The 26,591-nt window shown below is 41.0% G+C and overlaps 4 protein-coding genes and 1 non-coding gene across 6 annotated transcripts; 2 read left to right on the top strand and 3 right to left on the bottom strand.

Moving 5' to 3' along the window:
* Nucleotides 1–72: 72 nt before the first annotated feature.
* On the bottom strand, nt 73–1,361 carry spcs1 (signal peptidase complex subunit 1). The gene is made up of 4 exons (XM_041956424.1): nt 1,206–1,361; nt 683–742; nt 497–583; nt 73–353 (listed from the first exon to the last, which is right to left on the bottom strand). The coding sequence occupies exons 1-4, from the start codon at nt 1,239–1,241 to the stop codon at nt 228–230; spliced, it is 309 nt and encodes a 102-aa protein (XP_041812358.1). The 5' UTR covers nt 1,242–1,361; the 3' UTR covers nt 73–227.
* A 359-nt stretch (nt 1,362–1,720) lies between these two features.
* On the top strand, nt 1,721–5,463 carry glt8d1 (glycosyltransferase 8 domain containing 1). The gene is made up of 9 exons (XM_041956411.1): nt 1,721–2,066; nt 2,261–2,359; nt 2,545–2,755; nt 2,907–3,024; nt 3,118–3,202; nt 3,378–3,490; nt 3,574–3,740; nt 3,859–3,971; nt 4,230–5,463. The coding sequence occupies exons 1-9, from the start codon at nt 2,051–2,053 to the stop codon at nt 4,412–4,414; spliced, it is 1,107 nt and encodes a 368-aa protein (XP_041812345.1). The 5' UTR covers nt 1,721–2,050; the 3' UTR covers nt 4,415–5,463.
* A 245-nt stretch (nt 5,464–5,708) lies between these two features.
* Nucleotides 5,709–10,442, bottom strand: gnl3 (guanine nucleotide binding protein-like 3 (nucleolar)). The gene is made up of 15 exons (XM_041957161.1): nt 10,381–10,442; nt 10,111–10,169; nt 9,812–9,952; nt 9,415–9,534; nt 9,244–9,324; nt 9,016–9,151; nt 8,768–8,871; nt 8,197–8,344; nt 7,951–8,038; nt 7,594–7,771; nt 7,352–7,494; nt 6,987–7,123; nt 6,497–6,645; nt 6,213–6,282; nt 5,709–6,126 (listed from the first exon to the last, which is right to left on the bottom strand). The coding sequence occupies exons 1-15, from the start codon at nt 10,391–10,393 to the stop codon at nt 6,035–6,037; spliced, it is 1,659 nt and encodes a 552-aa protein (XP_041813095.1). The 5' UTR covers nt 10,394–10,442; the 3' UTR covers nt 5,709–6,034.
* Nucleotides 8,474–8,606, bottom strand: LOC121625209. Its single transcript, XR_006007897.1, has one exon. It is a non-coding gene; the product is annotated as a small nucleolar RNA SNORA47 (small nucleolar RNA).
* A 1,604-nt stretch (nt 10,443–12,046) lies between the features above and the next one.
* Nucleotides 12,047–16,935, top strand: LOC121622092 (zinc finger and SCAN domain-containing protein 22-like). Of its 2 annotated transcripts, none has more exons than XM_041958930.1 (2): nt 12,047–12,259; nt 14,334–16,935. In XM_041958930.1, the coding sequence occupies exons 1-2, from the start codon at nt 12,079–12,081 to the stop codon at nt 15,251–15,253; spliced, it is 1,101 nt and encodes a 366-aa protein (XP_041814864.1). In that variant the 5' UTR covers nt 12,047–12,078; the 3' UTR covers nt 15,254–16,935. The 2 variants fall into 2 exon arrangements, with proteins under 2 accessions (XP_041814864.1, XP_041814872.1); XM_041958938.1 differs by lacking the exon at nt 12,047–12,259 and adding an exon at nt 12,364–12,542.
* The last annotated feature ends 9,656 nt before the right edge of the window (nt 16,936–26,591 follow it).

Below are 26,591 nucleotides of genomic sequence, written 5' to 3' on the forward strand. Positions count from 1 at the left end.
TGTTTACACCTTATTTTCTATAGTGTTGATAAGCACCAAATTAAAACAAAAACATCCCATTTACAAAACACAGACAGTATCAGATGTTTTTATTATTTTGACACAGAAGAATTTCATTGCTGACTGAGAAACACTGTAACAACATTATCCTCCCAAATGCTTCAAATGTGAACTGTGAGACAAAATTCAAAATAATTTCCGATATAAAAGGCAGGGGTCATTTTCAGCTATTTGTGCTTCTTCTTCTTGAGACTTTCCTGAGGTTTTTGGCTGGACTCCCCGCTGGTCTCTGGTACAACTGGCTGCCAGGACAGAGGATTCCGTCTATACATAGGCCATGGAGGCAGGGTCAACTAAAATCAAGCACAGGAACATAAAAAATTATATCATGTTGGCTGTTGTTTGTGCCCCCACAATGTGCACTTAATTTGTCTAATTGTCCTATGCATTGTCTCGTATTGAATGGCAAGTGTATAACAGACAACAAAAAACTTACCACACAGGACACAGCAAAACCACCCAAGACTATGTACACTGTCCACCCGAACTGTTCAATGATCAGACCATACACGAATCCAATCACCTGGAAAAGCCCATACAAATGGTATCAGAAAACCTGACTACAGGTAAAACGCATTTAGTGGCTTGTTTTGAATAATTTGCATGTATCATGATAAGTTACCGCTGAAATGAGTATTATGCCTTGGAAAATCTGTTCAGCCAGCTTCTGGCCCTTATAATCCTGCAACACAAGATACGGGCAACATTAACAACGCAAAATCAGTTCAGACTGACGAAAGGATGGTAATGGGTTCATCTGTGCAAACATACATAGCGGGTCTTAGGAACAAGGTAAAGTAATGGGGGGAAAAAACAAGTTACTGACGATACTAAGTCACAGCATCAAGCTAACTTCCAATGTACATTTAGCTACATTGCGTGCCAAAACACGAGCAAACAACTAACTACTTGTGAGTTAGGTTAACTTCGATTTTATTTGATGTTAAAAGCTACGATGGATGAGAGGGCGGTTATTGTTTTGAAGAATATCATAACGTTAGCTAGCAGCTGTTACCAATGTAACGTTATTTTAACCACTAGGCTACGTTGGCTAGCTAGGAATTAATGTTAGCTTAGTAAAAAGCATGAATGAGTGGCTAGCATTATTCTGCTGCTCAACATCAAATAAGCTAACTATCTCTTACCATGTGCGTGGGAATGGTCTTGAATATAGACAACATTTTTCCAACTAAAATGAACAAGCATAAGCAAACAGTAGTAACAGGATCGAGCGGATGCAAACCGAAGCTGTTTGACTTCCGGTTTCAAAGACTACGTCTCGTTGTGAAGGACCCATCCGGCTGCTCTTTAGGGTTCCCTATTCTGTTAGCTGCGCAGGTTTACATGTCTTTAAATAAACAGGATTGGGTAAAACGCTACACTTTGTTTACAAATTCGGTTTGGCGTTAGTGGAAAGCTATGCGTGCCTAAGTGACTGCCCGTCAATAAGTCTAACAATTATTACCTATCTTAGCTATTATTTTTATAGCAAACAATTTTCAACTTTAATCTCCAGTCATGAAATCACATATACATAGAAAATCAAAATTTGTATTATTTTTGTAGAGTATTAACAATGAGCTAATACAATTTTACGATCAGGCAAACGCATGGGCATCAATTACTACGTGCAAACGTGATAACGGATAAACTTGTTGATGTTGAGTTGGCAGTTTGGCTGTAGTGTAAATGACAGTTGCTGTCCGACGAGGTTTCTTTTTAGAGCTGACTTCACCCACGCTGTTTATATTTTTCACATCTAACCATATGAACTCACAGTTAAAAGCCGATAGTTTGCTTGTGGTTCCGTTGGCGTTTATGCGGTCGCCACGCAGTGGTGCAGCAGCAAGTCGGGTTCACCTTAGTTCTCATTAGCTAGCCAGCAAGAACAGCTCGGGCTGCACTCAGGTCAACTAAGCCATTTTTTAAAACTTGTTTTTACCTTGTGATTTTCATCCGACGTGCTGGAGTGACGGATGAAGTCGTTGTCATGACACTGAGGAGAGGTGAGTCAGATGAAATGGTTGCTTATTTGCTTCTCTGAAACATCTGTGATTATGTCTAGTTAGTACAGTGTGAGTCGAAAACAGTTAATTAGAAACTATTTAAAGGTTTAAAGGCTGCCAGTTACATCTAACATTACTTCCCAGCAGTTCCCACACAGCTGCTACTAACATCAGCGCTCCAATGTGTATTTCAGTAAACGTGGTCATCCTTGTGCTGCTGGCTGTGGCTTTCCTGATCATTGTTCAACGAAATCTCCTCAACCTCAGTGACTTTTTACACAAGGAAAACCCAGGTATGTTCATCTTTGTGCTGGGGAAATACATACTGTGTGTCAGCTGCTCTGCACCTACATGTGGGGAAAATTTTGCCCCTCAGAGTATGGAGTGTATTGTTGTGAACATCTAATCAGACAAATTCAGTGCATTAAAATTGAACCTTGGAAACAACTTCCAAAACCTCAAATATCCCTTCATGCAGATGCGGGGATGATTCTTCCCTTTGAATCAGAGTTGTCTTCACACCTCAGACCAGAGGCGGTGAGGAAAGGAGAGGAGATCCCTGTCCTCATCACTGCTGCTGGGGACAGGCTCGGTGCTGTGGTTGCTGCCATGAACAGCGTCTACGAGAACAGTAAAGCCAATGTCGCGTTCACCATTGTGACCCTGAATGACACGGTCGATCACCTGAAGTAAGACAATGGAGCAAGTCTGTCTTGCTACATCACGCATACCATATATTGTGTATTGTACCATAGTTCTGTAGGTCTCTATGTCTTTGGCTCCCCAAGCTAAGAGGAATTTGTGAAATGTTTGATTTAAGTCATTTTCTCTCATCAACAGGGTGTGGCTCAGTAAGACAAAGCTAAAAAATGTCAACTATAAGATAGTAATTTTCAAACCTGAGCTCCTCAACGGGAAGATATCAAAAGATCCACAGAAACTGGAGGCTGCAAAACCGGTGGGACAACTATATGCTCATAAATATTCATATTCATTTAAGTTGTCCTACGCTAACCTCCTGGTAATATCCTATTAATTGTCTGTGTTTCAGTTGACTTTTGTCAGGTTTTATCTCCCTGTATACATACCCGAGGCAGAGAAAGCTATCTATTTGGATGATGATGTCATTGTACAAGGTAAGACACCACCATAAACCACCACCTGAATGAAGACATTCTACATCTACTTTTCACTCAGAAGATGTATTTTTCACGCACCCTTTCACTCATTAACTCTCATAAATATACATGTTATAACTATAAGAGAAAAGGGAATTAATGAATGGATGCTGCCTGTTCTGTTGGGTCTCAGGGGACATTCAGGAGCTCTATGAAACCAACCTCAAACCAGGACACGCAGCTGCCTTCTCAGATGACTGCGATTCAGCGTCTGCTAAGGGCATTGTTAGAGGAGCTGGAAATCAGGTGGGTATCTGTTGAATGAGCTGACTCCTCTCAGCTATCTAAAAAACTGTATCATTAGTGTGATCAAATCTTTTTTTCAATAGAATAACTATATAGGCTTCCTGGACTTCAAGAAGGAAGCTATCAAGAAGCTGGGGATGAGGGCCAACACATGCTCCTTCAACCCTGGGGTCATCATCGCCAACCTGACTGAGTGGCGGAACCAGAACATCACGCAGCAGCTGGAGCACTGGATGCAACTTAACACACAGTATGTGAATATATACACAAACTGAAGGCAAAAATCTGGATTTTATTTCCATTTTCCAAACTTGTTATGTCAGGGACTCTTTCTGGTCATATTAAGCTAAATTTGTTGGTTTCCCCAGGGAGGATCTGTACAGTAAGACTCTGGCAGAGAGTATCACCACCCCTCCACTCCTCATTGTTTTCTACAAACGTCACTCCGCCATCGACCCCATGTGGCACATCAGGCACCTTGGTAAGTTCTGCTTAGTTACTGAAAGGAAACTAGAATATATTAATATAACCCAGAAAATCTGTTTCTCTAATGATAGTGGTATCAGTCTTCTTATTTAACTCTAGACAAGCCAGCAAATAAGCATGCTTCCCAAAATGTTGAACTACTTCTTTAACTGCAAAACCAGAATGTAATTCCTGCTTGATTTGAATGTTTTTGACAATGGACAGCATGACTTAAATCTAAAAGATCATATGATGGTAAAACCTTGTTTTTCAGGCACTACTGGAGCTGGAAACCGCTACTCCCCCCAGTTTGTGAAAGCTGCCAAACTCCTCCACTGGAATGGACACTATAAGCCGTGGGGGAGAACATCATCCTTTCCCGACGTGTGGGACAAGTGGTTTGTTCCAGACCCCACTGGAAAATTCCATCCTGTGCGAAGACATGCAGGGGACAAATAGATTGAAAAATTGGCTTCAGGAACTTCCGACCTGCCAAGTCCCAGCAGGACCGCACCTCGTGATATCTCAGGAACAAAGTAAGGCCTTCTCCCTCGCCAGCCCTGTACTTGAGTTCTGTCATCCTCCCAACATGTAGACCTGTGTACTCTCACATTCCCTTGAACACACACAACCAACCTTTTTTTCTATACCCAGTATTTCACTAAAGAGGCACAGTTATCTTCCTGTGGTAAGAGGAATGTTTTCCTCTCAACATGAGGCTTGTTGCATCTCAAGATCATGACCTTTCATAGCCATGTATGCATCAGTGCCAGTGTGCAGTAATAGGATTCCATGTGACAACGTGCCAAGACAGCCATGTTCAAGTTGAAATAGCTATGTTTACATGCAGCTCAATACTGCTTTATTTGCGTACTAAAGCAGTTTATAAAGTTACCTCAGCGTTGGTGTAGTGCAGTCGACAGTTTAACAGTTCAAACACTTTCCCCCCTGAGTTAGGTCAGTCTAAACTGTTTGATATTTTAGCCATGCAGATGACTTGTGTTGTTACCTCAATCTTCAGTACTTCCTGTGGAAAACTTTTTATACTTCATAGCAGATATTCATCAGATCCATGTTCTTACATCTTTTAACAGTGGTCTGTGTTTAGTTCAGCATTTCCACCACAGTCAGACAGAAAATACTTCCTCTACAATTCCATTATCCTGAGTGGCATTTTCACAAATAGGAACTGTAATTCCAATTCACCTACAGTTAAATGTAGTCCAGTTAATGCACTACTACTTTGATCTGTCCCACCTATAAACTTTGCCATAAATGAACACTAATTCAGTACTGTACTGCCTCTCACTAAACAGTGCGGCTTTTAATGACTTAATATCGGACCACTATCAAACTGCGCCTCTGCAGAAACTGAAGAACATGTTTTCATGAAATTCTCATGTTTTATCCTCATCAGGATTTTTATACACCCTGAAAAAGCATACACTTTGCCGCTGTAAATATTTCTTTTGTAAAGTACATGAAATAAAATGTTTTTATCATTTAAATCTTGTGATTTTATAATTGTCTGTCACAGACCTGGTGTTTTTCAAGATTTGTCCTTTCCAAGATTACTGTTTAGTAATATTTCCTGAAACTGGATGTAAAGTAAGAGCTACAAGCAAAGAAAATGCAGTTTACATGTCGCTACAGCATGAAACTCATTGTTGCGGTGTCAATTCCTGATTTTGGAAAAATACTGTAAGTAAGGCGACCAGTAGAGGCACATAAAAATATAAGATGAAGACTTTGTAATGGGTTTATTACGTTTATGTCGTCTATATACAGTATTTTGCATGAAGAAAATATTACAAATGAACATCTGGGAGAAGTGTATACACAAAACCACATAAAGTCAATTTCCTGGGCAGGGCTTAGTCCTTGTCTGGTCTTCCACATTCAAAGTTTGAAGCAGGTCCTGAAACCATCCACCCAGGCAATGCCTTTCACACTGTGACTCTGAATCAACTTTGTCTGTCTGACAGTGATCCTTTACATCAGCATGTATGTGACAGTCTGCAGAGCCACCAGATAACATGAACACAGGCACAAGATCAAGAAACGGTGTGAAGGGAAAGCTCATTTAAAATCTGTGTTGAAGTCATAGGCGTCATCTGTAGAGAGGCTGAGGTCAATGGGGACAGACTGGAACAGCACATGGCCTGGTTTTTCTGGAAGACGAGGTGAAATGTAAATAAATAAACCAAGTAAGTGTAGATTTTAGTAATAATTAATCATTTTCAAACACAGAACATACTTTTGAGTGATGCCTTCTGTGGTTTCTCCGGTTCTGCTGTTTCATTTGTGTCCTCTGTGGTTTGTTCAGGCTGCAAGAAGAGCAAATATTTATTTAAAGTCCAACGATCCTCAAGATACAGAGTGATTTCAAAATAAAAAGGTCCTGCCAGCTGGATCAGAGTTGGATTAGAAGTCTTCATAGAAAAATTAAGACTTGAGTTTTTGTCCTCATTTCCAGGAGACCATGATGCTACCATTATTTAGAGCAGCTGTGTCTAGCAAAAAAAAAATATTACATGTTACCTCAGTATTCTTGTCATTCAGCCCTGCCTCTCCCTCTGTGGTTGCAGCACCAGGTTTTTCTTCAGAAATGTAGCTGACACTGAGCAGGCCTGCAGTCGGGCCTTTGGAGATGAGGCTTATACTGCTGGCCTGGTTTGGGAATTTAACGCCTTAAAAAAAGAAATAGGCAAAAGTTGTTTTCAGCATCACAGACAGATGCTACTTCAGTCTTTTCATTCTGCAGTCTAAAAGGCCTCTTGTGACCCCCAAGAGGCCTCATTGCTCTTTATACCCTTTGTGAAGAAAGCCGCTGCACTTTCTCTAACACTTTTTTAAGGCTTTTCAAGTGGGTTATAAAACATGAATGCATCCAGCGTGATACAGTGTCATGTGGGGAGACGAAATATGCCAAACAGAAAACACTGAATTAACAAAGTAGTAGTGTTAACAGGTAGAACTCCACTATGTAGGCTTTATCTGCTGCTTAACGAGTCAAATTACACACCAGTACCTTTCAGAGTTTCCTCGTTGCCCTTTTTCAGTTGGTTTAGGTTCCAGCCGTTCTGCATCTCAGCGACCACAGCGTCGGACATGTAGGCAGGGAGGCTGTGGTTCTCCTGTGGCTTACAGTGATAGCTCATCTTGGCTCTGAGGAGACACCAAACCAGAGACACAGACTCCTGTGAGATGGAGTAAGACTGAGCACTCCCTACTCTGCTTTATGTATTTACATATATGCAGTTTTCCTGGTACAGTGTTGGGATCAGAGTTGGATTAGAAGTCTTCATAAAGAAATACAGAATTGCGCTTTTGTCCTCATTTCCACACTGATACACTATAACTCTCCTAATCTTTCAGAAAAATATGAACACTCACCCTGTCCAATCAGCAAGGAAAACTGTGGCTGCCTCCTCTGAGTTAGGGACTCCGCCCTTCTTCAGATACCCTCGCTTTTTGGCGAACAAGGTTAAAAACTCCAGAGAGTTCCTGAAGTCCGGGACATTGTATTGAAGCATGATCTGAAACAATGAGAGCAGATGAAATTATTTTAATTTACAAGACAACACCCAAACCCATCTAACTAGCTCACACACTACTCGACACATCTCTCCTCAAACCTGTGTCTTGTCGCATTGCTTGAGCAGAGTCCTGACAGCCTCCAGCACAGTCTCCTGACCCTCCTCCACCTGCAGGCTCCTCAGAGCCATAGAGGCTGGTGGGTTGGACGGTGAGGCTACGACTCCTGGGCTGTCTATTAGCTTCACATTCTTTAAGATGTGCACCTCCTGCATGGATCTGAGAGGGAGTTAACAGGTAAGATTTAACTATGGGGATAAGCAACAAATACTAGGGTCCTAAGAAATATGTTGATATGTTAATTACAACTTCATACAACTTGAACGATTCGATTAAATATGCAATAATCTGAGAGAAAATGCTGTAATTGCACTTAGCTAGACTTATTTGTCACTCACTTTGTGACGCCTCTCTTGACACTGACATTGCATGCAAGGATCCCCTTCATACTGTTAATGATGCTGCTCTTCCCCACATTAGGAAAACCTGAGGGTAAAAGGAGATCACATCCAAGATGAACATTCAGACTATGTTCTTTGTACAAATTCAACCACACATTTAACGGAAGTCCTCATGGAACTCATTACTTTGTCTAAATACACAACTGACAGAACACACTTTTAAAAGGAAGACGCTGTGCTTACCAACTACGCCCACTCTGAGGGAATCATTATTCTGTGTGTTAGCCAAACTTGTAAGGAGCTTAGCGAGACAGCTGTTCCCAAAGGAGGCTGCTGCTCTGGATTTGTCCAGGACTTCATTGGAGGCCACTATCCTGCGCTTCTTGGCTTGCTGGTGAAGACAGAATGTATATTACTTTAAGTACCGTCCATGACATTTGGGTTTCTTTGGTTTGCATTTTAAATGGCATGAAGCTCCCTCCCACTGTCTGAATAATACAGCATACACACATTGGAAACTAGCTTGTTCACAAACACACAGAAGCTCTGCTTGTGACAGAGCCACCTAATTTGTGTGTTTTGTTTGTTACTCTTGGAGGTTATAACCAGTTATAACAGCACAACACAAGCTGCTGAACCTTCTCAATCCTCCATATTGCAATGACATAAAAACAAAATTAACAGCAGCTATAAAAACAATCCCAACTGTGGGAAGGAAGGAGTGGTAAACACTTTACTTCCTGCCAAAAAGATGGACATGGCACCTTTAACTTTCTTCATATAAAAAGGATCATATGCTGCATACACCTCCTACCACTGTTTTGTCCTTTATCTGTGTTGATGCTTTAAACGCCACCACCGGAAACTCCAGCTGTAAACACTGTATCCACCTCTCCACATTTTCTTTTGGTACCAGATCTACAAGACAGAAAATCAAACACTGAAGAAAAGTCCAGACAACCCGTTTTTTTCTATTCAAACTCATGACAGATCACGAACCTGTTCATAAGTGTGTGGTTACTTAACATAAAATTAACATGGCAGCCCCTCACGTCCATTTACCTATTTTGTTTAGAACCAAAAGAAGTTTTTTGTTGCCTTCCCTCTGCAGCACCGCCTGCTCCAGCTGTGGACACCTGCACCCCAGTGGATCGCGAGCATCGAGGACTTCTAACACTACATCTGACGCATCAATTACCTGAAAAAGTGGAGAGAGAGGTCAGGTTGAGGACTATCAGAAATGCCATTCCTTTCTACAGTGAAGCACTGACTAGGATTGGGTAATTTTACCTTGTTTAATTGAGAGCAAAGGTACTGTTTTGAATTCTTGTCTGGGGGGGTCTGTTTCTCTGAGGGCTTTATAAGATCATCCTATGGAAACATGACCACAAAAAAAAGTTAAGTCAACAGTCAAGTGATAAAAATCTGAACTGACGGATGATTTCAGTGTTTGCCTTTTACCTCCCGAGCCCTCTTGGCCTTGGGTTCTGTTTCTTTACTTTCAGCCTCTTTCTCCTTTTTCCTCTTCTGGGCTCGCTCCTCTTTTTTAGCTTGTCTCTTTCTTTGTTTTTCTTCTTCTATCTGTGAGACAAAAATAAATAAGTGATCGAGTGATAGAAAAAGACTTTACCACAAATAGAAGGACACTTATACATACAGTCCAGTTTCCCAACACATTTTAATGCTGAGAATATCTTGGCCCATAGATTTACGCTAAGACTAAGACAATTGAAGTCTTAAACCACTTTTGGGAGTCAGGGACCAGAGCAGATCCAGACATTACTCTGGAAAGTGACACTGTTTTAATACAAGGTAGTTGCTGAGATATAGTGCACCAGAATAGCAAATGGCTGCTAACCTGTTGCCTCCTCTCCTCTGCCTCTCTGAGGACCTCCTCTTTGAAGGGAGCACTGCTGGGTACACCGGGGTCCTTCTTTGCTCGTTTGTGCACTCCTTTCTTCTTTGCCTCTTTTCTTAGCTTTCTGTTGTGCTCCCGGACCTAAATACACAACACCAGAATGTAACGTCGCTCGTTGTTTTGTAGACATTCATTAGAGCAGCAGTAGCAATCTCGTTCACACAGGCCCCATCGCCCATAAAGCTGTTAACCTTAATATGTCAAGTCGTTGGTCATAATAACAATATTCAGACTCTTACCTTTTTCTGTATTTTATAACGCTTTGAACAAGAGAGCCGCTTGCTGGCTTTCCTTAACTCTATAGGAAAAGGGCAAACATAAAACAATTTAACGTTGCTTGACCTGCTGGCTAAAAACGAAGCTAATGCAAACAGACCAATGACTGTTGTTAACGATTAAAACAGTAAGCTTCTTAGCTAGGTGGATTAACCGAACAAGAAAACCTTATAGAGTTGTTCATTTTATTAAGACCGTATATTACTGGACCATCACTATCAGTGCGCACTTACTTGGCCGTTTCATCGTGGAGCTGTGGACCTGCCAATGTGACTGTGCTGCTCTCACACGTGGAGGAGTGAACAAGTTTGGTGTTTGTCACTTCCGCTTTCGTCAGCTTGAGAGGCGCCCTCTGCTGCGCCGGAGCACATAATGCCGTGATAACCGTATTTTTAGAAATATTCCAAAAATAATGCAACAGGGAGTAGCAGTCACTGCAGAATGAATCAGTGGCAAAAAGAAACACATATAGTTAAGTGAACCTACTTTTAAAAATAATTTGAAAACATCACTGACTTATATATAATGTGTTTCATTTAAGAATTTGAAATACAAAAATATTATTTTGCACTTTATATATTCTATTACATACTGATATTTGTATAGTAATTATATCAGCAGTTTCTAATGGCTTTATTTTTTGTTATGTTAAGATAAGATAAGATAAGATAAGATAAGATAAGATAAGATAAGATAAGACTTTATTAATCCCCAGCCAGGGAAATTCGGGTGTTACAGGCAGCAGGAAATAGCAGTTGGGAAATAACAACAGAATAGAGAAATACAAAATAGAAACTTTATGCTAAATATATATATGTACATTTTGTACAAAGAACTACTATAAAAAATATTGTCATAAAAAATATACTGCCAAAAATGTATGGAATATTCACAGTTGTAACAGAAATGTAATATAATAAACTGTAATTGTAATATGATAAACTGTTATTTTGTTGTCTAAGACAATGAGAATAAAAATCTGTTTTGCACTCTCGTACAATACAATGTTGGTGTCAATGAGTCTATGACACACTATACAGTATAATCCCACACTCTGCATACACACATGCAGTATTAGAAAAGTCACTTTCTCTGTTTGCATCAAAATTGAAAACCACCTGTTAATAACAATTTAAGGCTCATACCTAAATTGTCTTTCAGCTCTTGAGCTAGAGGCCAAGCTGTGTCCCATTTACTTTTATGTATTTGCATACCTTTATATTTGTCCTGTACATTTTGAATTCTCTAACCAATTAACAATATACTGAACAAGTTTTAGTATGCATGTGTATGTTTAGTTTTTTAAAAGTGATTTCTATTGTGGGATGTGTATGATGGCTCAATTTAAATGTGAGATTCTTACTTCAGTGTGAAAACTGATGGAGGAGGAAACAGTTATTATACTGATGCATAATAATAGGCTACTTATGTGCTGAGCCTCACTAATTTCTTGCTCAAAATTATAACAACGAGGCCACAGATAAATTCCATTGTTGATAAACCATATGACAAACATCGTCTGTACAGAGTTTGCAGAATAGGGATATGGATTAGTATGAAACATGTTGGCACTTTCTGTTGCATTGTATAGCTATTTGCTAAATGTCGTACCTCTCAGCATTAGGGTATACTGTACTGTCACGATAATAGTAGCAAGTGTCAGATTCTGTGACCTGGTTTTAACCTCGGCTAACCCAAAACAAGGCTTAAATTTAACCTTCCTACAAAGGGATTTTGTCCAGGCTGAAACTGTGCATCGTGTTAAGTCATCAGAATCAGCGGGGTCACAGAAAGTCTTAGGGAAAGAAGTAGAAGGGAATGAGAAGAAGAAGAAGAAGAAGAAGAAGAAGCAACTCCGGGTCACGTGATTGGGTCGAGCATCTTTTTGGTCCATTTTGGATGGTAGCAAGATCTCCTCGCAACCCAAGAAAATGACCAAACTGCAGTTTTTAAACGTCTTTTTGACTGAGCGTCTCATGCTTGCTGCGCAGGAGATCTACAAGTCTGTTGAGGACACGATTTTGGAGTACCAGGAGGAGATTGCGATCCGGGAGCGGGAGAACGACCATCTGAGACGCAGGCTGCGAGAAGCTGGAATTGAAATATGGCCAGGTTAGCTCCGCTGAAAGCTAACGGTGCAGTTGCGCCCCTATATGTCCTATCAGCCGAGTCTGTGGTGTGGCAGTATGTAGCGAAACGGAAACGACTACGTACAGGACCAATGTCACAACACAGCAGAGAGCCTCGGAATAATGTTACCCCACTTCCAAGCAAGTTAACTTTAGCTGTTAGCGAGCTAGTTTACGTTAGCTGCTGTTGTTGTGGAGCGGCTAGCACGTTAGCAACCTTTGTTCGTTAGCCAGTCCGCTAGTTTAGCAGACTAGCCTACACCCAGGTTAGCATATAGCTATGTGTGGATACTTGAGTGCATTTTGACGTGGTCATTGTACTAATTCATAAATTGTTTGACAAGGGTAGATAGAAGTGAACATTGCCTAAACAAGTACGCAATATTCACCTGTTGTATCAGAGTTTGCGTTTGTTTACTACAATCTTAAAACTCCCTATCATAGACCTTTGGCTGAACCTGCTGACCAAGTGTTGCCGAAGATGCCGCTATGCATGACTGTTAATATTCTATGCACTCTTAATTTCAGTGCATTTGTAGATATTTTTTTACACACACTTTCACTTGACATCCGTCTTTTTTCTGTCAGCAGGGGTAAATACCGTAACGGTCAAAAGTTTGGACTCCTTCTCATTGAAAGGGTTTTCTTCAGTTTTAGGTTCTGCAAAGTAGCCACCTTTTGCTTTTATGTCAACTTTGCATACTGTTAGCTTTATGGGTTTGTCACCTAGGATGCTTTTCAATCTGAAGGAGCTCCCACATATACTGAGAACTTTTTTGGCTGCTTTTCCTTCACTCTGCAAACCATCTCAACTGGGTTCAGGTTGGGTGATTGTGGAGGTCATCTGATGCAGCTCTAAGTTACTTGGTCAAATAGACCTTACATAGCCTGGAGGTGCATTTGAGTTATTGTCTTGTTGGAAAACAAATGATAGTCCCACCAAGCACAAACCAGATGGGATGGCATGTTGCTGCAGAAGGCCGTGGTAGCCATGCTGGTAAAGTGTGCTTTGAATAAATCACCAACATTGTCAGCAGCAAAGCACCCCTACACCTTCTCCTCTTCCTTGCTTGCTTCACCCTGGGAACCACACATGCACGTACCATTCATTAACCTTCTCTGCATCTCACAACGACACAGCAGTTGGAACCGAAAATTTGAAGTTTGGACTTCAAAGACCAAAGAACAAATTTCCACTGGTCTAATGCCCATTCTCTGTGTTAAACAATTCTCTTCTTGTTTGTCTCTGATTCACACAATCTCCTCTGAACCGTTGAGACGTGTTGGCTACTTGAACTCTGAAGCATTAATGTGGGCTTTAATCTCTGGTGCTGTTATTTGTCCATTTCTGGGGCTGCTAAATGTAATGAGTGTATCCTGTGCAGCAGAGGTAGCTCTCTGGCTTCCTTTCCTGGGACGGTCCTCATGAGATCTAGATAGATAGGTAGATACACTTTATTTATCCCAAGCTGGGAAATTGCAGTGCAGCAGCAGCATTACACACAGTTTCATCATATTGCGTGATGGTTTTTGCATATGCACTTGAAGATACATTCAAAGGTCTTGAAATACTCCAGATTGACTGACATATCTTAAAGTAAAGCTGGACTGTCATTTCTCTTTACTTTGTTGAGTGGTTCTTGCTATGATATGGATTACTACAGTAGTGAAATAGGGCTATTTACTGTTTACTAACACTGCCCCTGCAAAACACAACTGATGGTCTCAAATGTATTAAGAAGGCAAGAAATTTCACTAACTAACTTTTGACAAGGCACAGCTGTTAGTTGAAAAGCATTCCAGGAGATGACCTCATGAAGCTAACTCAGAGGATGCCAATAGTGTGCAAGGCTGTCATCAAAGGCAAAGCCTTGTGTTCAAATACAGCTAAGTTAACTATCAAATCAATTTTGAGATTTAAATACAACATTCACAAGAAAACAAAAATTTTGTGTCATATGTCATATAAATATCAACCTGTGTTGCACTGTGCCACGGACGCAATTGTGTTTGCAGAATTGCACTTAATATTTCCCTCTTATCTGTTGTGTTCTCAGATCGTCCGTCCATGGCGCTGTTGGACGAGGAGGATGGTGAGCATCCACGGCGTGAGTGGAGTCCCAGCATGGGCCATGAAGAGCGTATCCCTATTCAGATTAAGGACAAAAGAGATCTGCGGGCCAGTCAAGGAGATGATCAGCTTCGTGGCCATGGCTCTTGCAGCACACCAGAGAACATGTTCACTCCCCCGCGTGTTGGAAATGAATATCCTCAGGATGGCCCCCACACATCCAACCTCCCTCAGAGTCAAGGTGTGGAGAACAGAGAGAGGGACCCTGGATCTCGAGGCCCCTCAAGACATGTGAAGGTAGAGAGTGGAGGAGGCCACAGAGGCTCGACTTCGTCCAACAGCGGCGCCCAGCCCCTCGCACCAGTCAACCCAAACTGCTCAAATGAGAACAACATTGACATTATTGGGGTGGAGAATGGAGGACAGATGGTTGGTGCAAAGGGCAATGGAACTGGAGCTAACCGAGGACAGGCCTCTCACATGCGCAACCAAGGAGCCAATGCTGTGGACTGCCCTCATCAAAAATCTCCCCTACAAGGCCACATGTCGTCCTTTTGCTGCAAGGTTTGTGGCGAGGCGTTTAGTCACATTGGCCACCTACATGTGCATGTTCAAGTGCACACGCGAGAAAAACCATACCGCTGCGGAGTATGTGGGAAATGCTGCAGCTCCTCCGGCAGACTCCAGGAGCACCAGCGTAGTCACACAGGAGAAAAACCATTCCGCTGCCAGATTTGTGGAAAGGGCTTCACACAGATGGCTCACCTGAAAGTACACATGAGGATCCATACTGGGGAGAAGCCATACAGTTGCCCTGTGTGTGGCAAATGCTTTAGCCGCTCTGACAAAATCAAAAGGCATCTCCAGACCCATAGCCGCGAGGGTACATATTTCTCAGGGCAATGATGCAAGTGTGTTGTTAAACAACAAGTTTGTGAATCACATTGATGTGGGAAGCTTTCCTACAAAAAGCTAACATTGCTGCCATTAGGACGAGGCTTTTTTTCTACTTTCCAAGAACTAGGGATTCTGCAACTCTTAGAGAAAGTTTCTTATCTAACCTAATACTTCTCCATGCCATAGTCCCTCAATAGAATTTGTATTAGCCAGTTTAGTATGTCATTTACTTAATTTTGTACTTGTCACTGAGTATTAAATCTCTAAGACACAATTTGAGTTAGTAGCTAGCCTTTCTGAATTATTGAGCCTTTCCTTAGTCATATAATTAGCATGATGAAGTCTTCCACACATGCCTTGAAATTGAGAAGCATTAAGAAATGCAACAATGTTCAGCACGGTCACGGCTTGTCAACCAGTCGCTTCATACCCATAAGTTTCCACTTGAGTTTAAAATCTCCAGACTGCAATAATCTGGTTTGCAATAATTACTTTAGGACCTAAAATTAAGAGTCAGTGCATGCATGAAACTCCATTTTCCCAATTAACCAGAAAATTGATGACTAATGAAGCCTTTGTGTCATCTGGCTGAGTCTAACACTGCCAGTAGTTTTTATTTTTTAGCAATTTAAAAAATGACACAAAATTAAGGCAAACAAAAAGCTATTGAAATGCCCCCGTAAACTGTGGACTGGACCCACTTACAAGAAGAAGTCTGGCACTTATCTCAATTTTTGTCTTTATTTTAACGTCCTTTTTCTTCTGAGTGCTGTTACATTGTTGCAGAGCTAAATACTGCCATCTCACATTGTCAGTGCTTCATGTTGTCCATTGGAATATGGACAAATCTATTGTGAGACTGCTCCACTTTTGTGAAATAATGTGATATTCTGTAAAATACCACTAGTCTCAGTCTACCATACATTTAGGATTTTTGTGGTGTCTTTTTTATGACATGCACTATGGCATCTGTTTAAGAGGATGCAGAAATACACTCTGTAATAGGGCCATACAGTGTTGGCTGAACCTTTCTGTGTTTTTTTCAGGGGTCTCAGTCAGGAAAAATGTATGCTCACCTGTGTTTCCACCACAATAGTCATTCACATGTGAGATATTTTTGGAGTGGTCTCAGTTTTCAGAAGTGATGGTTGATTTATCATAGAATCAGGTACTTCCTCTGCCCATCTTGGACTGACCCCAGAACAGTTGGCCCTACAGTTACCTTTCTCCTCTCAGGACTAATGCTGCATTCATAACATTAGAGCATACCAGAAAAACTAATATCTGACTTGAAACAGCTATTAGAAAAGTCAGAAACTCAGGGTTTGTCAGTTTTCCCATGGGATTAGACCCTTGTCGCAGGAATGTACATGTCAGTAACAATTAAAAGCAAAAATAACAATCTGCACCTGAATGTCCTGCTGAAAGATGAGCTAAATAAAATGTGGTACCTTCAGGGTGTGCCTATGCTCAGTTGTTTGCTCTGGGATGCACACCAATGAAACCTCTATGTGTGATGAATGCAGCATGAGACAACTACAGCATGTCCTCACAGCTGACCAGCAGCCCTTCACTCAGTCATCTCTGGGACACCTTTGCTTCCCCTGCGTACACACACACACACACACTCTACTGTACAGTGGTGTATCATTGCGTATTAAATGTTATTTTTTAATAAAGTAGTAATTGAGTATCCATTGTAATTGTCTTGTATTATATGTGAATAAGCAAACTAAAGTGGTACTGATAAGCTATCTAACGACTGTTATAGATTGCGTTGAGCCAAACCTTTTGGGGAGGCAGGTCTCTATATACAGACTTGGTTGGTATACAGACAGCTCTGGTTACCTCCAAAGTTCATTAGAAGTGTTTCTAATAAAACCACTTAACTTTTAATTGGACAAGAAAAACAAGCTGTTTTCAGAATGAATTTAAAGGGTTAAAAGCTAGAGTTAGAATACCTACTGAAAAGTAAGAATAAAGCTTTCTCTCGTCTGTCATTTAAGGAAAAGCGCAGGTGTCACAATAACAGTAATGATGCCCCTGGAAAGGTTAATAAAGCACAAGGGTCTATCAACAGAATAACAACAGAACTTTAAATATTCCTCACTTGGTATATATTTAAGAAAAACAGCCCTTTTTCACAGAGGATATCTTGACATGTCACAGTTGAAAAAGCACAGGTGTAAAAAACTAGAACGAATGATGTTATTCACACTGGCTCACTGTCATGACTTACTTGAACAGTACAGATCCATCATTAATATTAGCGACACCTGAGCTTTTCCTACCATGACTAGTCAAAATATCTGTCATGGAAAACAGATATGTGGCTCATTGGACAACATAAATCTTTCTCTCGGTTGCGGTAATGCAATGTTGGCTGTAAATCCTTCTGCTATGCATAACAAATCTCAGTCATATTCAAACCACATTAAAATGCTCCAATGTTCCCACAGCCAGTAATTTGACAAGAACCGTGTCCAGAAATTATCGGTTCATAGTGAAGGAGCCACACTTTTATTTTGTAGTAACAGATATGCAACACCTGGTGGGGTACTTTCCATTTCAACATGTTTCCTCAGCGTACATGACAGGATATTTAAAACTTCCACCTGTCAGGGTGTCACATTGTCTAGATTTATTATTTTTGTGATTGTGATCAGTTAAATGCACCAAGTGGCTCTTTGAACACTTTTATTCCTCAAATGAAAAGCAATTAACAGTTAAAAGGAACAACTGGAAACTGGGATTTGCCTTTGTCATCATAATATTCTATAGTTAGTGTTCAGTCGCTCTATACATGACGAATTCAATGAAAGCTGCTAACGAAAATGTATTCAGCTGCATGCAACCTTGTGCTGGACCATGCATTTACACATGGCAGCCTCCGAGCTTTATATCCTTGAAGAGGGCACGTCAGTAAGAGAGAGACACTGAAAGCCTCACCAAGGCTTATGCTCAAGTTAATCAGTTCGAACCACTGCAGTGTTTCAAGTGGCACCTTCATGTCTCTTAAGATGTGGAGCAACACTCACTCATTCCTGTGATATTTATCACAGTTTGTGTCATGTCTGCCTGTCAGCAGCAGCAGTGAATATTGAGACTAATCATATAATAAAGGAGACGTAGCAGACCAAAAGTGGACACAGGCCTGTGATTTGCAGTCAGACGCTGCATCTCCTCAGGGTGTAGGCAGGGAGGAAACAGTGAATGCACGCAGCAGGAAGAGACACGAGGTTCAATGCAAGTTAGCCAGGAAGCTGAAGGGAGATGCTGTTGATAAACGACATTTCATTTGCTCGTATCAAATTTAAGTATCTACCAAGCAGAAGTCACTGGGGCAAGCTTCCCTTTTAGGCGGATCGGTCTAATTCCTAAACGGCAATCTAATGTAACAAGCTTATCCAGTATGATTACATTACCCAATCAAAGGCAATCAAGTCAGAAGCCTGCAGTGTAATCAGCCATCAAAATCAAATGATGGCCTGTGGAAAGAGATTCATGTGGATCCATACCATTCAATCAGTGCAAATGTCGGCCCCCACCTCTGAATAAACACCACAGACATGAACGTTACACTCAATACAAAACATGTAACACCTCTCAGCTTTTAAACTTTTGTCACCGTAAATGTTTATTCATGAAATCTACCCCTGGATGATTTCAGATACTTGTCTTTTACGACAAAAAATGAATTATATTCCACAATGAGCGTTACCTGGAGGCTATTCAGAGGTCAGATTCTGAAAAATGTATCTTCTCCCTCACTGGGCCTTAGTGATATCTGTCAAAGCAGAGGTTTGGTCTCATTTGTCCAGGTTTGTGAGATTTCTGCCTCTACCGCCCACAAAAAGGATTTGAATAGAAATCTGTTTGTGTTTTTTTTAATGAAAAAGTACATTTATAGATTCAACAGAAACCTCTGGCTTTGACCCAGCTTCACAGAGGAAAGTATCAGTAATCTCTGAAGAAATCTTGGAGGAAAACAAGGTATTCAGCTGAGAACATGCATAGCAACAGTACCAACAGAAATAAAATCAATTGTTATGCCACGCAGCTACAGAGCCGATATTTCATACCATAACTCATCTCTGATACACCTTTGCAGTTACATTCTTGAAAAGGTACACCTGAAAAGTCATTGCAGCCTGCTTGTGTTAGACAGTTTAATCCAGAGTAATTCTGGGAACACACAGCAGTTTCCTAACAGAAGAGGACATTTTGATCAATCACCATGCCCTTAATAGCTAAAAATAGCAGAGAACATCATTATTTAAGGAGGTATGGAGGTTTCAGTGTCTGACAGCTCTTGAGTGATTGAGTGAATGGTGGGATGACAGTGCTGTCCAGGGATCTTATTCGAGTTGACTGATCTCCAGTTTAAGCGTTCAGTTAAGATAGCAGTTCATAACCCAGGGGGCTGGTATAAAAATTAAGTTTCATAAATAGGGCTTGTGGTCAGTAGCTGCACAGAGGGAGGAGGAGGCATCCAGTCAAGGGATCGACGAATCAGTGTGATTAAGATAGCATGGCTGCAATCATCGCACCACAAGCGTCACATGTGCCAATAGATCTCTAATATATTTCAGGCTCAGAACAGTAATTCTCACTGTAATCAAAACCACTTCAAGTGAAGAATCTCATCTTTAACAAATGAATCTTGGCTACAGGACAGAAAGGATCAGAAAGCGGTTTGTCTGCCTTACAATATATAGATTCTGATCTCAGCACAGATCCTGAGAAAACATTCAGTACAATTACTGTACCTGGTGTGTAGTGTGTATATTGTGTGTACTTGTTGCTTTCCTTGTACATGAGTGTGGCGCTCTGTCCCTGTCAATCGTCTGCACACGTATTGACTTTTCTGTCGCTGCAGGGGAGCAGCATTCATGTCTTCTGAGGAGCCTGTGGGTCTGCAGGCAGCCACTCCAGGCCTGTCCAGGAGGCCACAGATTCTATTAGCCCACCCTGGATTCAACTTCATGATCAGATTTATGGTCAGTTTACATCCTGCTTCAAAATAAATTACTTAAAATTGGAACAGTCTTTGGGAAAGCAGGGCTCAGCCATTTGCTCCATTTCCTGCACATGAACAGCTTTTATAATACTTGCTTTTAGTTAGATTACTGAGAGAAAGCAGAGTTTTTTAAAAACACATCATGAACACATTTCATCATTTAAATTTCATTGACATTTTGGGGAAAATGCTCAGACTCCAGGAAGTCACTGCACAGGGCACATTGCCCCTTGTACATGCTTGTTGCTGTCCCACTTTTGTATGGGTGGAAGAAAACAGATAAGACATGTCACTCAGTGAGCTGTAGAGGTGACGGTAGACGTATTTTGTTACCTGTGGACAGAGCAGGGCCAGCTGTTTCCTCCTGTCTCCAGTCACTGTGCTTAGCTGAAGGCAACATGTAGAGTCAGCGTTTCTCACCAAAACTCAGTGTGTGCATCCTTGACGTTTAGCAATGTGATGAGTGTGTTTCCGTCCTTTGCAATGCACATTTGCAAAGCTAATTTTTCTTTAAAGTTTGAATGCTGCATTGTTTATATCCATGTGTGTGAGGAAGCAGTTCTTCTTCTCTGCCTTATTGCTGCAGATCTCGCTGTCAGTGGAATAATGTGATGCCACTGGCAGAAATGCGTCTTGCATCACCCATGAGCACGTGGCTCCACGGCACTACCAGAAGTCAGAATCTCTATAAGGAAGGAAGGGAAGGCTTTAAGCGAGCTGATGCCGGCTGTAGCTTTATATTTACCATAAAGTGTGAGTGTGCCGTCAAGTGCATGAGTGAGTGCATGAGTGTGCCGTCAATCTCCTCATCTAGCTCTAAACTGGCAAAAAGTTGAGCTTTAAGAATGCAAAACAGTTCACAGGAGGATAGCACCTCTGCTTCAGTATTATAACAGAGCAGAAGCCACTGGTGCCAATGTACTTTAAAATGAGCCAAATTCACTGTAGATCACTCAGTTTAACGGTACTTGGAGTTTGGTTTGCAACAACGGTAGCAGGTGTGTCATTTAAATGCTTATGCTGGCAGAGCAGTTTTATTCAGCAGATGTGGAATTTTCTTTATTTTTTAGTGAATGCAAATAAAACGATAATCTTGCGACATACGTTGATGCTCACTCTCACCTAATAATTCAAGACAGAAAAGACAGTTTCTGATTCAGAGCAGCTTTGAAAGCTGATTGACTGAACAGGTGGAACAGACGTGGAAAAGTGACTCAGTGTTGACAGAACATTTTAGATCAGACAAATTAATCTCTGTATTATCGTGAAGCAAACATGAAATTGTGTCTGTAACTCCATGATGGACTGATCATGTTAAGGCTGTTATTTAGATATTTTTTTTATTTGTTCTGTAGGTCTCTACATTACACCAATAAAATCACAAACATCAACAAAATCGAATCAACTAACTGAAACTAAACCGCCACAGCTTTAAAGATTACAGATCTGTGCTGATAATGAATTATTTCCTTTCCTTCTTCTGTAAACTCTAATCGATCAATAGTAGTAATGGCGAACATCATGTCTGTGGCGATGTTTTCATTTTCCAGCAACACTCACACTCACCGACACGCCCACATTTACATTCTCTCTCTCTCTCTCACACACACACACACCATGTCAGCTGAAAAAAATAATGACGTGTCATTAGTTTCTCACACCTCCCATATCCTGCAGCTTCTGACTGACCAGTCTATGACGCATGGATCCGCTCATTAAAGAGAGGAGACGGCAGGTTCACGCCTGTATCTGGATGATCCCTGTTTTATCTCCGGATACAGCACCGCCTCTGGAGCACCGAGGAAATGAAAGCACATCTTGTATGTTTGCAGGAGCTGAAGTAATTTGAGGGCCAGCCAGAAAGACGTTGCTGCATGAGTGAGCCTTCCTCACGAACTAGTTTGTGGTCAGTTAGTCAGTAAAGTGTTGCCAGTTTGCTCAGTAACTAATGTGATGCTCTGAAACAAGGGCATTCTATATTGTTACATAATGTGAGTGTGATAGATTATAACTGAACAGAATGATGAAAATACACTTTATATGTTATGTATTAATTTCAGAATTTAGGAAAATGTATATTGTGTATATTGACATAATTTTGATTTATTTAATTGCATAAAAACATAATAAAAAGTATGAAATATCTATGATATGGGACGTATATTTCACATAATTTTCAAGGTTTTGTTTCCTATTTATTACCTTTTTATTGGTCTTGTCTTGAGGTGCTAGGACTAACCTTTCGTTAACTAATCAGCTGTATTTATTGTTTCACGTGGTTATAGGCTGGCAATACTACAGTAAATGTAATCTTAGAACATGTTCTGTGTTTGTGTGTTAGTTGTACTGGTCATATATATATTAAACCTGGATAACAGATTTTTAAGATGTGAACACAACTGTGCCCTATCCCCTTTCAGATATGACTAACTTGTCAGCAAACAGCTGGCTAATTAAACGTCCAGCAGACACAGAGCAACATTATCATTCATGCTGAGTCATGTTTCTTGTCATCTGATGAAGTCCATTAATCATCCTCCTTTTAGCTCTCTTTTGGTCTCCACTAATTCCTGAGGGACACATCTGGCTCGTCAGCTGTTAAACGCTCCAGTATGTTTACCATCGAGTTGCTTATTTCATCTGTCTGCTGCTTGGTGCTGGGCAGGCTGTGTACAGTGGGCTTTCAGAGCTTTGTTCGCTGAAAACATAAGTAACTGAGGCCAAAGTCTCTCATGCTGTAAGGAGTTGTTACTTTACACTAATATGATTTGCCATGTGGACTAATTACTATATATAATCTCTCGGAAAATCCATAATAAGAATTGCAGGGAATTAATTTGTCCATAATAGGATTACAGCCCTCAGTCACAAATACCATCAACAGTGCAGTACCCCTTGCCTTTTATTTCTCCCTCTTACTGCCAGATTTAGGAAAGAGCTGGAGGGAAATGCTCTGATATAAAATCCTACTAGAAATTGAGCTGTTCAAAGACTCACAGGGGTGAAACACATAAAAGTGAAACACAAGAATTGGAATTTGAGAATATGTGTGAAAGAAACAAGTCTGGGAGTTAAGAGGTATTTGGAGAATTATTGCTGTGCAGGCGAGACACAGTGAAAAGAACATAGCGAAATGGGACACAGTATTACTCACATCATCATCCTACATTTGAGTGAACCATTTTGTGATGTCAGATCATGTTTGATCCCATGCATTGCTCATCTGCACGCTCAAATATCTGTTTTTTCAGTCAGGTGCCTGACAGATCAGACACTTTGATACATTGCAAGCAATACTGCAAGGCCAATCATAATAAAAACTCGTCCACGCACAGCTTATAAAACTAAGGCTGATTTCAAATCTGGGCTGAGTCTGAGCCTCATACCATCCTCCTACCTCTCCTCCTCCCCGTTTTTTTCTGTTTTCCATCTCTACAGTAAGTCTGTCCTTACGTAATAACAGGCCTATCACTTTTATTTACCCCCATCTCCACACCCGTTGCCTTGCTTTCCCCTCTCCCCATCCATCACTTCCACCGTTGCACTCACTCTCTCTTGCAGCCTGGTCTTGGCCCTGCCATCATATTTCACAGCAGTCTTTTAATGTTGATGTTGGCCTATGTGCACTGTCTCAGGCCATATGTCTCCAGGATTACATGCGCAGTCATATTTCTGATCCCACTATTCAGGCAAACAGGGAAATCTGTGTGTTTTTCCACCTACTGGCAGTGATCGCCTGTAAGTGGCAAAATAAATCACCCGGCATCAGACTTTTATGATGCTGTGAGGGATAGCAAATCAACAGAGAGTGACAAAAATAAGCATTATATGGCACACGTTGTTGACCACCACCTGCAGTGGTGGTCAGATCAAACAGGCAAGAGGCTTGCTGGTTGTATTGGAAAAAGTGAAAATTGACTGTTCGCTAAGCTAAAAGTCTCCCTGAAGAGCAGCTGTCCGATTGTAGCTTAGCAAGACGCAGCAGGCCTGTCAAGCTTCCGGTGGCTCCACATGTTGAAGCACACGGGACTGTAATAAGACTGACTTTTCTTCTTTTTTTATATAAAAAACATTTTCTCAACCAAAAACAAAAGCAAAATTGACAGGAATGGATCACACAGGGTGTTTATCTGCTCTGACATATGCTGCAGAAGCTAGCATATCTGGCTAACTAGCTTACTACCTACAGCAGTAATCAAGTGTCACCCTCAAAGTCAAGAAGCATAAACTTTATTATTAATCATTATTTCGTGAGACCACAGGTTGAATAAACCTGTTCAGCCCTGCTCAGTAGGAAGCCTGTTTAGGACTAGAGCATTTAGAGCGTGTGGGAACCACGCTACTATGGCGGAGTTTAGAGTAGCGCTAGCAGCTCTTGTTTGATTTGGGAAAGTACACTCCAGTAGCTGCACCCAAACTTGCGTTAAGATGGTGCTGCGTTTGCCAAACGTTGTTTGTTATTCCTGTAACGTTATTTCTTATCCTCAAATCCTTTTCCCTTGTAAAAGTGAAGCATTCTGTCTGAAAATACCAACATCAAAGCATAAATCTATCCACTGATACTTGTTGCGCTTTACCATACTGAATTAGCTAATGGTGGCATTCCTTAATTTCTTTCACATGAATCGTCAACCTGAGGTCATATTAAAGACCCACAGGTTTTGTCATTTAAAACTTAATCAGCTGTTAACATTAAAAAAGGCTTTTCAGCCAACTCACAGAGTTTTAGCAAGCGTTAGCTTATGCTAGCCATGTAGAACTCTTGTTAGCAACTGTCAGCATTTAAGATGACAAATCTTTGGTTGCTGCTAGCAAGACTTTTCCTCTTCTGTGTGAAATAGCATATAAGACCCATTATTTCAGACATTTCTGTGGATGTCAGTATGTTAATCTGTCACTGTTGTGGTGCAAGAATGGAAAGTTTGACAGGTGTAGCAACAGTAACACATTTTTGCTTCAAACTTCATTTACTCATTTCTCTTTGCCTCTTGTTGCTGTCTACCACTTGCTGGTTATGTATTCATGCACTGCATCACATGCTGTTGTCACAAGATTTTTACGACCTTTCTGCTTCATTGGACCATTTTAAGTGGAGAATAACGAGGGGTGTGGGGGGGCATGGGTGGGTGGGTGACGTGCAACATACGAGTCACACACAGAAGCCAGTCGTGGTCTGCACCACCCCATCTCTAAATCTTTGCTTGTCTATGTTTGGTCTGGTCTCGGTTGACCAGGCCACTTAATTCAAAATTCACTTGAAGTCACTTTTTCCAGCAATGTTGAATTTAGCCCCAATGTTTAATTTAAGATTATTATCAGTTTCACGTCATGACATGCAAGATTTGTGTGCAAGTAATACAACTTAAAAACACCTAGATTATGTGTCATTTAAGGTCATTTTCCCCGTAGCAAATTCTTACCAGGTTATTCTGAAGTTACCGTAAATACATAAATCACTGGAGTAACTCTAAATGCTGGAGTTGCTATAACATTGCCTACTTTTAGTCAGGCTACTTTGTGTTGGGGGGAGAGAAAAGGGGGCAAGAGAAAGAGAGTGAAAGCAAATGAGAGCGCGAGGGAGTCTTGGTTCAGTGGGCACTGAGTTTAGTGGGCCTCATTAGCAATGAACCTTCAATAGAGGATACTCACTAACAACCCGGAGCTTTGACTCCAGCGGGGCGACAGGATTCAGAGTGGACAGGCTTGGATGAATACCTCAGGATTAGGGGGTGCCCTGCTCGGGTCCCTGGGACTCCTCTGTTGTTATTTATCCTGATGAAAGAATCACCCTAAAAATCAATACCATTAATAGACTAACCCATTAAATGAACTGGCTGAGCTCCAGGAAAGGATAAAGGATTCCAGACACACAATGTGATGGAAGTGATTTACTGCACTCTACACCAGAATCCTGCCAAAAGCTGGGTTCTTAATAACTACTGAGAGGTGAATGATGATTTGAAGGTAAGACAAATAACTTCGATCGTCTCAAGACAAAAAGACAGATCCAACCTGTACATAAAGCCATTTCCTTACTTTTGCCACCGTAAAAGAAAATTGAAATAAAATTGAGGATCCCAGCTGTCCTAAAGCTTTATCTCTATCTGCCTTTTAGAAGAGAGGCTCATCTGCCAAGGCAACAGTTAACTCTCTAATTTAGGACACTGCAGCTTCTCCACTGGTAAGCTATCCGCTAGTCAAGCTTATAGGGAGGGTTCATCAAGTCATGTGTCTGCGAAGCACAAAGAAATTAGAGGCTGTTTAACTGAGAAGATCAGTAAGTTCTACTTAAATGTATCATCAAAGCTCGCCCTTATCATCAAAACA

This window comes from Chelmon rostratus, chromosome 2, assembly GCF_017976325.1.
Source record: "Chelmon rostratus isolate fCheRos1 chromosome 2, fCheRos1.pri, whole genome shotgun sequence".
In the NCBI taxonomy this organism is placed as follows: domain Eukaryota; kingdom Metazoa; phylum Chordata; class Actinopteri; order Chaetodontiformes; family Chaetodontidae; genus Chelmon; species Chelmon rostratus.

What these genes read in the sequence shown, in the direction of transcription:
- spcs1 (XM_041956424.1), bottom strand. Translation starts at nt 1,241, where the DNA reads ATGTTGTCTATATTCAAGACCATTCCCACGCACATG. An exon ending in GCATAATACTCATTTCAGCG is followed by an intron (nt 584 to 682) that starts GTAACTTATCAT and finishes GGGCTTTTCCAG; the next exon opens with GTGATTGGATTCGTGTATGG. An exon ending in GTTTTGCTGTGTCCTGTGTG is followed by an intron (nt 354 to 496) that starts GTAAGTTTTTTG and finishes GCTTGATTTTAG; the next exon opens with TTGACCCTGCCTCCATGGCC.
- glt8d1 (XM_041956411.1), top strand. An exon ending in GACACGGTCGATCACCTGAA is followed by an intron (nt 2,756 to 2,906) that starts GTAAGACAATGG and finishes TCTCATCAACAG; the next exon opens with GGTGTGGCTCAGTAAGACAA. An exon ending in TTAGAGGAGCTGGAAATCAG is followed by an intron (nt 3,491 to 3,573) that starts GTGGGTATCTGT and finishes TTTTTTCAATAG; the next exon opens with AATAACTATATAGGCTTCCT.
- gnl3 (XM_041957161.1), bottom strand. An exon ending in TTTGGTTCTAAACAAAATAG is followed by an intron (nt 8,872 to 9,015) that starts GTAAATGGACGT and finishes TCTGTCTTGTAG; the next exon opens with ATCTGGTACCAAAAGAAAAT. An exon ending in GTCAAGAGAGGCGTCACAAA is followed by an intron (nt 7,772 to 7,950) that starts GTGAGTGACAAA and finishes ACTCCCTCTCAG; the next exon opens with ATCCATGCAGGAGGTGCACA.
- LOC121622092 (XM_041958930.1), top strand. Translation starts at nt 12,079, where the DNA reads ATGACCAAACTGCAGTTTTTAAACGTCTTTTTGACTGAGCGTCTCATG. An exon ending in TGGAATTGAAATATGGCCAG is followed by an intron (nt 12,260 to 14,333) that starts GTTAGCTCCGCT and finishes TTGTGTTCTCAG; the next exon opens with ATCGTCCGTCCATGGCGCTG.